Below are 11,040 nucleotides of genomic sequence, written 5' to 3' on the forward strand. Positions count from 1 at the left end.
AACTTGTTTGACGTGTATTACAATCCACTTTAGTCACTAAGTCAATCCCGATTTGACTGAAATATCCAACATAGATTGCAAAACTGTTTTAAGCACTAAAAAACCCCACATGAGTTGATTTCAAAACTACTTTTCGACGAATACCAATGTCACTGGAGCGTGTATTGATAACTTTGCTCTGATCATTGCCATGCTGAACACATGCCAGATAGCCGCAGGCAATCGCAGGTCATATTATATTATTGTTAACTTTTACCAGGTATGGAGTACAATTTGACTTTTGAGGTCAGACACTAATCCCACTAATCTGAGTGTTTTTTGCTATAGAGGAGTGACATATCAGACTAATCTATATAGATGTTAATCTATATTAGAGCATCCAACACCCCCCCCCCTCCAATCCCATTTTTTACTCTATATCACACTAAAAATCACTATCATTTATTTCTCCTTTTCAATTAAATAATACTTTTTAATGCTTTTATCATTACATTTTCTCTCTTTTCTACCCACAACCACTTTCAAAATATACTAAAAATTAAAGTGAATTGCAAGTTTTGACATTTATCTTTATACCTAATGTCAGGCGGTGTCATTTGCCTTTACAATTGATTAGTTTTGTCCTTTATGTTTTAGAGTATTGCACGGTTTATCCTATTGGCCTAACTCGGTTAGTTTTTTTTCAATAAATATGATCATGTGCATTGCACATGAGGGCAATTTTGTCATTTCATGTTTTCAGGGACTAATTATGTATAATTTAAACACCAAAATATTTTATTAAAAATACTTTAAATCTCTCTACTTACTCTCTCTCTTCCTCAGCTCTCCACTTTAAAACTCTCTACTCTCTCTCTCTCTCCTCCTCAGCTCTCCATTTCTGCCACTTAGACCATGGGGTGTGGGGGCTTGGGTTGTGGGTATTGCTCGACACGTGGCGAGTGTGAGCTCTACCAGACCATCCAAAAAAAGTGGGGTGTGGAAGCGGCGTGGCCAAGCGGCGTTAGGGTGACATGTTGATTTTTAAAAAAAGTGGGGTGTGGAAACGGTCATCTCCCACCAGCCAATCAAAGCCAGCCACCTCAGACCTCCCCCCACCCAACGCCAGGCTTCAAAGCCACGCCAGCGGGGCAACGCGGTGGCCAACGCTGGCCCGGTGTGGTTTAGCCAGCGTTGCATGGCATCGCCCGCCCCACACCAACTAGTCTTATCATCACCACCATCCACCCCACACCACCTAGTACCATCGCCATTGTCGATTCCACTGGCCACCGTCACGCCAACCATTTGAAACCCTAACCACGCATCACATGTGCAAGAAATAAGTTAGTAATATATTAGGAACAGGTTCAAGATATCAAACCTATCCGTAATCTTGAACTCCGAGTATCAACTCGGGCACTGGTCAGAATTTTCACCAATCACACTTGTTTTTTTAAGACTTTATTTAGTTCTTAATGTCACGAGCTTAAGTTTTTATATTTTACTTGTTATAATAGATTCTTAAATTATATTATATATTAGGGACTATGAAAAATCTAAATGGTATCTATAAAGGTTTTGTTTTTCCTAATAGCAAACAGAATTGCTTGTTAAAAATAATAAAACATCTCATATGACCTTTGACCTTTGGGTAATCATATCCTAGTAACTTAAACGTGAGTGCCTAATCAATGGAATTAAAAAAAGGGTTAATTTATTAGGCTAAAGGGTATGGGGACCGTCCCCCACCCCGTCTTGGTTCGGCGACGCCGGCACACCACCCCCCCCCCCCCCCCCCGGTCCCGTCGTCATCTTCCAATTCTTGCCGTTTGCGACGAACTAAACATGTTGGCCCCCAAGTCAAATGTAGCCGTTAAAAAAAATAAATTAAATTCTCATTTATTTCAATAAATCCAACGGTTATTTTTAAAAAAAATACCCAATTCACTTACACTTTTATAAATACTTACCTCTTTTATACCTTTTTCACAACTTTTCACCCACTACAATCTCATACTCTCTCACATTTTATAACCCCTCTTCCCTTTTTATAAAAACTCATCAATTTTTATACCATTTTTTACCCGCTACTACCCCATCTCTCTCTAAAAAATTATCATGGTTTCACCTTCTTCCATTTCTTCAATTTCTTCCATCTCTTCATCATCTTCGTCTACGTGGTATTCATCATCTTCGGAAGAGGATGCTATTATGCACAACATGATTATGAACGATGCTCAGGTCTTCATGGCGGGTGATGAAGCGTCGTCCCAACGGCAAACTAGACGAGCAAAATTAAACCGAGACCAAGAAGGTACTTTACTATTTTTCCTTATGTTTTATATAGTTTTGAAAATGTATTTTATAATTAATTTCATTTATGTTTCGGTTTAAATTTATAGCCGCCCACGTTAAATTAGTAGCCGGTTATTTTGCCGACGAACCTGTGTACCCAGCCGAGATTTTTCGACGTCGGTTCCGCATGAGTCGTCCACTGTTTTTACGTATTGCAGGCGACATGGCCCAGTCTGATCCTTTTTTTACACTGCGAAACGACGCTAGGGGGCAAAGGGGTTTCAGTCATTTACAAAAATGTACGTCGGCCATTCGCCAACTGGCATACGGTTACGCACCCGACGCATTAGACGAGTATATAAGGATGTCTGAAAGAACCGCACGTCTATGTTTGCACAAGTTTTGCGAATGGGTTGTCAAATTGTATAGCAAGAGATAACTGCGGAAACCGAACGCAAACGACGTTCAAAAATTATATCAAGCACACGAACAGAGACATGGTTTCCCAGGAATGCTCGAGAGCATTGATTGCATGCACTGGCCGTGGCAGAACTGCCCAGTTGCCTGGCAAGGTCAGTATACTAGGGGAGATCATGGACATCCGACTATTATTCTAGAGGGTGTTGCGTCACAGGATCTCGATCTCTGGATCTGGCATGTTTTTTTTGGTCTACCTGGTTCGCTCAATGACCTTAACATCATATACCAGTCACAAATATTTGAGGATGTAGTGGCAGGTACAGGTCCAGACACAAGCTTTACGGTTTCGGGGGTGGAATACAGGCGAGGTTACTACCTAGCCGATGGAATATACCCAACGTACTCGACAATCGTTAAAACTATTCCGCACCCGACAGACGAAAAAAGAAAAAAGTTTGCGAAGTATCAAGAGGGTGCGAGAAAAGATATTGAACGGGCTTTTGGTGTTCTACAAAAGAATGGCAAATCATTGAACATCCAGCACGTTCGGCTACACCAAAGCGGTTACGACACATTATGTACGCTTGTATCATCCTTCATAACATGATCATTGAAGACGAAGGTAGAGCGATATGCGAGTACGACGAAAACGCGTCTACTGGAAATTCTGCTCCAATTAATGGGGAAGAACAAGATTTGAACATGTTCACTCTACGTAACGAGTACACACATCATAACCTACAAGCGGACTTGGTGGAGTACATTTGGAACAACGCTCAAAACGAACCCGACGACATGGAAGACGAAGACTAGTAGCTCATTTTAATATATTAGGATTTTTTTAAGTTTATGTTTTTTTTAAGTTTATGTTTTTTTTAAGTTTATTTTTTTTAAGTTTATGTTTTTTTTAAGTTAATGGTTTTTTTAAGTTTATGTTTTTTTTAGTTTATGTAATATTTTTTAATATTAATGAAAATATTGTGTTAGTTGATTTGTTAAATGTTAAAAAAAAAGTAGAAGATTAAAAAAAAAACATAAAAGTGATGGGGAGGACTATGACTAGAACCATCCTCCATACCCTCTACTTTTGAGGGATGGACCATCATTGGGATGACTATGACATGGCACCTACGTGGCGGATCATCCTCCCTTGGAGGACCATCACCATACCCTCTCCTCTAGCCTTAAGAGTTTCATTGGACCCAACGGTAAGTTTGAACAAATTAACCTTGTAGGTCTGACAAATGAATAAGAGAATGGTTCTGATTTCTAAAGAAAGTTTCGTTGAAAGTTGTATATGTTAGAAAGTACAAAGTGTCCGTGTTTGATCATGAATAATGATTATTGAAATCACATTTTATACTCTAGAATCCATTTCATGAACATATTTTAGATTCTTGTTTCATCTTCATCCACATTTTTTTATTTTATTTACAAGATGGGGGCCCCTTATAAGATTGTATGTTATTGATGAATACTAAATGCTGGCAAGCTGGGTGGGTTTGAGTAACAGGTTAGAACGCGTTCGTGTAGAGTGTGTGTCAGGACGGGTCATTAAAAAAAAGTTACTCTAGTTTGGATTAGGTTGGGTTTTGCAAAAAAAAAAAAAAAAAAAAAAAAAAGTGTCAGAACGGGTCACAAGATTAGGGGCCCAAAATTTTACAACTGTGGCAACCGACCCAGATGAAGAAATTGAAATTGGACGGAGTTATGCAATTGTAAATCTTGAGGTAACTCACACTGTCGGACAAACCGAAAGGTGTTGGGCAAAATCGATATCGATGGTGTTCATGTAAATCAACTTTGAACTCTTGTTTAGCTTTGTTGCTTCGAGGCAAGCAAAATCGGAAATATTGATTTGCGGTTGTTTGTAAATCAAAATCGAACATTGCTTTGTCCATATAAAGTGAACGGAATAATGATTTACCCATTGTGACCCATTGACTTTCTTCTTATGACCCATCCTGTCCCATTAGCACTTTTCCTTCTTTTAATTTTGCCCCGTTAGACCCATCAAATTTTATGCATCAACCCAAACTAACCCAACGCCTTGAACCAAAAGTCCAAACCAGCCCAAATTGTGTTATTTGGGTCGGGTTTGCCAGGTCTAGTGCTAAGCTACATTGATTCGGGTGAATGATGAGAGCCACGTACGTTGAATAAACCATACTTGTGTAAAATCACGCACATTCAAGAAGCACATGATTGCGGAATCAGAAAAAACCAAATACAGAGTTTCAAAATAACTTGTACAGAGTATGAAATTCATGTTTTAATGAACGTCTAGTCTATTCGATTCAAATGTCGAAGAGTTTCAGAACAAAATTCAAAGCCTAGACAAAAAGAAACAGACCAATAGATTGCAAAACTGTTTCGAAGCACTAACAAACCTCACATGGGTTGTTTTGAATCTATACCTGACGTATCTGAGTAGAACATGCTAACTTGAGGTTCAAGTAACCTACCAGGTGCAAATATGTAATCTGCAAATACATAGATGTAAAGTGGTTAGACAATAACTTGAGGTTTAAGGAATCCAAACGATCCTGAAATTCTGTTGAATTTGGAATGGACCTTTAATATTTGTAATCTACTGAAACATTTTTGCAAACGCCTTCTTTTCTTGTTGACGTCTATCAGCAATCTGCATCAACGTTCAGGTATAAGCCACATTCCCTACTAATATTATAATAAGAAAATTAATTTGAAATGAAAGCGCTAGAACTAACCTTTTTCTTTGCAGCAGCTAGCTCCTTCTTTATACCAGCTGAGTGACAAAAAGAACAAATCAGCTGGAGATCTTGTGTGTAAACAGTATGCAAAACAAAGCTGATCAAATAGATGGATAAAACTAACCATCATTAGGTTCCAAGACCAGTGCTTTCTTGAAACTTTCAACTGCAGAATCTATGTCATTGAGAGCCATGCTTGCCTGGTTGTACAAAAAGAAGTAAACTAAATCAAAATTGCAAGACTGATGGTAACTTTTGTGAATGATTGTTTTGTATCAAGATCAAAATGAAAAGAGTTTGTTGATAACAGAAATTTAAATAGCAAGTAAATGAGTGCAGCAAGTCAGGAAACCAATAAGATAAGTTGACTAGCCAAAACTTATGCGATTCTCACAGTTTTCTACTTAATGAACGCGCCACTATATATGCAAATAAAGAACCCATTTTGTATGCAAAGCTCTTGAACAAAGAAGAAAAAGAAGCATGCATAAAGTTGATGTTATACTGTAAAGCAAGAAGTTATCCAAAATTTAACATAAGTTCAAATATTATTCTATGAAGTTGAGGGCTAATGTAACATAATATTTCTGAAAGCCATATAATAGTTCACTTTTTATCAGTACATAGATGTTTCCTATAGAAGCTATTACATATATTTATATAGCCATCTTTGATCTAGATCTATAGCTTGCGAATAAATTTTATTTTCACTCCAAACATGTGCTTCCAAGTTAACTGTAGCTGTGGAAGAATGAGACAAATAAAGTTTTGCTCAACAAAAGCAAAAACTTTCCTATGCTTTCTTGCAAAAAACGGACCCCTAAAAACGCAAAAAAGAAGAGCAAAAAACAGAAAAATCCATTTTAAAAGGTTTACAATACAAAACATTATTTTTCATTTTGCAGGAACAAACTTGTTTGAAATACACATGCTAGTGAACTTTTCCAGATAAATGATTTGCTACCCGTTAACATATCAAAATTTGATAAAACAAGATTCCAAGCGTACAAATAGGCATACTTTAATATTTTTTATCATATAAGATGTTTTACTTTTAGTTTAAAGTGGTCATATCTTTATGAGATAGTGTTCCATACTTCCACAACAGCAAAGTATGCGTGAGTACATGACATCCATGTCAACAAAAATCGTATACACAGCCTCCACATGTGTATGAATGTGTTAGTTACCAATGTTTATCATTGATTTCACATGTTTGTGTATCGTTAACAAGTTCATATCAATTAACATATTAAAACTGGGATGAAGGACTTTTTGTGCAAAATGTATGTTGGCTTTTTATGACATCAAGCCTTTTTTAAATTCTTAGTTAACAAAAGTTAAAATATAATGAAGAACTCTCCAAAAAGGAGAAAATTCAAATACGAGATGACAAGTACAAACTAAATTATCAAAAGTTGAAATTATATAGCCTCGGCCAGATATAGTACCACTGGTAGGAAATTAAACAAGCAGAATAATAAAAAAGAGTTGGGCATGGACTTCTACATGCTTTTTAATTGTTTTCAAGATTAACTAATAGCCAAAATGTAAGAAGCACATATGTTGGCAACAAATGTTTCAAAGACGGTATAAGAATATTATGATTTATGACAAACCATGAAAGTCTGCAACCAATAATCACAATTTTGAGATTACACATAGATATGGTTACCAACCTGTCCTTGACGATATAGAGCTTTCACATTATCATCTATCTCACGAAGTGCAAAGTCCGCATCCAATAATGCTCCTTTCAGATCTCCCAATTTCAACTTGCAAGCCTAAAAAAATGTTTATCAACATTTAAAGTTTATAAAATAAACCTTGAATAGACCACGATCAAACATGTATTCAGCCATAAATGGTATCACTAATAAGAAAGATGTGCTTCTGCTTGAATGTCAAAATTTTAAACATTTTGTTCAGAGAACCAAATACAATAAAAAGAAAAAAAATCAGACTTAACAAATTATATAAAATATATATATAGAAAGATGATATGGCCATTGACCTATAGAAGTATAAAAAAAGACACAACTTGTAAATACCACCTCTCATATATAAACATCAATCAGATACAAGACATACCAAACTCGACAGTAAAAAATGGCCACCATTGTAATTTAACTATAACTGAAAAGATTTTTCCACTTTAACATTGTGTTCTCATTTTGTAGTTTAAAATTGAGTTTTTAACTGAAGTGTCTAAACATTTGCAGCATTAAGACAGAGACAACTTACAGAGCTGTTGGTAAATATTTGAGACTTTGTTTTCCTTAGAGAATCCGTTTTTCCTACAAAACCAGAAGAACAGCTAAATCAAATTACTCAAAAAAACACATATAACCATAGTTATTGATAGCGAATGGCGGACGATAGCGACAAGCTACCTATACGCTACGTAGCGATAACAATGCAATAGTGGGCACAATTTTATGTTTAGCGACACACTAGGAAAAAGTTTTAGAAACATTTATATGTATTATATCCCAATAAGCCGTTTATATGCATGCTTAACATAAAAAAAAACTAAAAAACCTGCCATTTTATACCTATAAAATCCCGCTATTTATATTAAAGCAGAAAAAAACCAAACATTCCCCTATAAAGGCGCCAAAATCAAATAGCGACACATGAGTGCTACGCTATTCGCTGTGGCGCTCGCTATGAGCGCTATTAATAACTATGCATATGACCATCCAGTTCCAGTGGCCAACAAATAAGTAATGACGATTTATCATGGTGTTTTAAGGCACCCACCTTCATCAATATCTTCCTTCTCCCAGCAGATATCCAAGTATCGGAGAGCCTTGCGATACTTTCTAAGAGCACTTTTGTAATCTTGTTTCTGCAACACGCAATAACAATCACAACGAAACTAGTTATTTGTTGAAAAGAACAAAAAAAAAACACATTACTTGCCAAAATTCATATCTAACTACTAGTTTAACATGGACTACAAAAAGAAAGTAATCACAGATGCAAATTCTGTAATGCAACTAGTAGGCGTAAAGTTTCCATGCAAGGTACCTTGAACTGTTCATTCCCCATAATTTTAATGGCATCAACAGCATTCATCCACCAAGAAACATCCTCTGGCTTACTATCAAGATCAAGTGGCCAATCAGGATAAGTGTCACCGTCCTTGAAAAAGTCACACACTCCATCATCTGCTCCTTCAGGAATTTCCCCACAATCTTCGATAATAACATCTAAAGTAGGTACATCATTTTCTCCAGTAGTAGTATGCTCCACTGAACGAACTATTCCCATTCCTTTGATAACCCTCCCGAAAACAACATGTTTCCCATCTAGATGAGGAGTGCGAGTAGTTGTGATGAAAAATTGAGAGCCATTAGTGTTAGGACCAGAATTAGCCATGGATAGCATCCCTTTTCTTTCATGCTTCAATTCAAAATTCTCATCTTCAAACTTCAAGCCATAGATTGATTCTCCCCCAGTGCCATTTCGAGCGGATATGTCACCACCTTGGATCATAAAGCCTTTAATAACACGATGAAAGCATGAACCCTGCAAGTAACCACACATGAGCAATTTTGCATATCGTTTCATACTGATGCTTACACAACAAAATAAAGCAAAAAATGTATTACAAGATTTGAATTGTAACCATGGTTGTCAAAGGTGCGCCTTGAGCCTATGTGCGATGCGCTTAAAAAGCGAGATCCCAATATAAGCATGGCGCGTAGCATAAACATGTCATTTTCGGGGCGTTTTAGACATGTATTAGGCTTGACACCAAGAGCACGTTTACATGATTCATATTTTTATGATTTTTCATCCATAATCACAAGCAGGGAATACTAATCTAAACAATCTACACCTAAATAAAATGTAGAATCAAGCACATACAGATAAACTAAATCAAGCAGAAACAATCAATCATACACCAAAACTCACAAAAAAACAATACAAAAATTTAAAATAAATGTGTTGTACAGATAATCGCACACATTCAAATTAAATTGCAACAACACTCATTCAGACGGTCACTCCACACACTCCTGTACAAATCGATTATATATGTATATCATTCAAATTCATCTTCATGTCAATTCTAGTCATGTGCATTTTGATCTAAATCATTCCTTAACCAAACATTCTAAACAACAGAGCAACGGTTGACAAAGATGTCAAATTCTCATGATCCAAGCATCATCATCATACCTACAGTCAGCTCTAACATACTTTTTACGAATTTTTCATCCATAACTACTAGCAGCAGAACACACACTAATCCAAACCGGCAACACGTACATCAAAGGTAGAATCAGATAACAGCAGATAAAGTAAATCAAGCACATACAAACAATCACACACCAAAACTCACAAAATCGAACACACTACACAAATAAGCATACACATTCTCACTAAAAACAGCACAAATTAGATAATATACCTTCAAATGAAGAGGAACACCAGTGTTAGGTCCAATCCCCTTCTCACCAGTACATAGAGCCCTAAAATTCTCAGCGGTTTTCGGAACAATATCTTTATATAGTTCCACAACTAACCTTCCTTCAAGCTCTCCTCCAATGCTAATATCCAAATAACATCTCGGATTCGCCATTATTTTCTCTCTCTCCGCCACCGACACAGTTGCAGAAGCTTGAAGAACACGAAGAACACGAAGAACCAAAACCCTAACCGCTACTGCCCGCTATTTATTTTCAAAGTGTGTGTGGGATGGTGCTAAGATACGCAGGGTATATTGTACAACCCTGATTGTTAAAAATGAAAATAAAAATAATCGGATGTGTGATAGAGCAGGGGGAGTGGCGTACGGGTGAGGGTGGACGGTTGGATGTGGTTTGAGAAAGGGATCGGACGGTGGAAATGTGAAAAGACGATCGAATAGAGGGGGGGTTGTCGGATGGGGATGTGACCCTCGTGTGATTGGGGGGTGACTTTTGGTTTTGACCCGACGTGTGTACGGGGTATCGGGCTTACCCGCACATGACTGGTCTTGTTTGGACTAGACCAAGAGACGGCTTTTTTTTTTTTTTTTTTAGAGTAAACTGCCATTTTGGTCCCTGTGGTTTGGACAGTTTTGCTACTTTAGTCCAAATCTCAAACTTTTTACATCTGAGTCCCTGTGGTTTCGTTTTTGTTGCCATTTTGGTCCAAAACTCAAATCAGGTCAGATTTAAAAAAAAAATCCCTTGCTATTTTATCCTTTTCTGAAGGGCATTTTGGTCATTTTGACTGCCCCAAAGAATCAGGCTTCGATTTAGAGTAAATTGTTCACAAAGAATCAGGCTTGTCTCTCTCTCTTCCCTCTCTCTCTCTCTCTCTCTTCTCTCTCCCTCTCTCTGAGCTGTAAATTGTCCACCGCCATAAATCCCTCTCTCTCTCTTCTCTCTCTCTCTACAGCTCAAACCTTATCCTTTATAAATCCCCCCCTCTCTCTCTACAGCCATAAAATCTGAGCTTTAGAGTAAATTGTCCACAAAATCAGCCTGTCTCCACAAAATCGAAGCCTGTCTCTCTCTTCCTGATTGCTCTTCATCTGCTTCAGTTTTCTCCACAAAGAATCAGTCTTCACCGATCTTCAACCATCCACCACAACCACGGTGCCTCCAATCTT

General features: G+C 37.2%; 1 protein-coding gene across 1 annotated transcript; it reads right to left on the reverse strand.

Moving 5' to 3' along the window:
• Positions 1 to 4,886: 4,886 nt before the first annotated feature.
• On the reverse strand, positions 4,887 to 10,270 carry LOC110908202 (peptidyl-prolyl cis-trans isomerase CYP40). Its single transcript, XM_022153109.2, has 9 exons — positions 9,853 to 10,270; positions 8,463 to 8,963; positions 8,193 to 8,280; positions 7,674 to 7,726; positions 7,109 to 7,213; positions 5,554 to 5,629; positions 5,427 to 5,464; positions 5,272 to 5,341; positions 4,887 to 5,180 (listed from the first exon to the last, which is right to left on the reverse strand). Exons 1-8 carry the CDS (start codon positions 10,021 to 10,023, stop codon positions 5,288 to 5,290), a joined length of 1,086 nt encoding a protein of 361 aa, XP_022008801.1. The 5' UTR covers positions 10,024 to 10,270; the 3' UTR covers positions 4,887 to 5,180; positions 5,272 to 5,287.
• Between the last annotated feature and the right edge of the window lie 770 nt (positions 10,271 to 11,040).

Source organism: Helianthus annuus, chromosome 9 (genome assembly GCF_002127325.2).
Source record: "Helianthus annuus cultivar XRQ/B chromosome 9, HanXRQr2.0-SUNRISE, whole genome shotgun sequence".
NCBI lineage: Eukaryota > Viridiplantae > Streptophyta > Magnoliopsida > Asterales > Asteraceae > Helianthus > Helianthus annuus.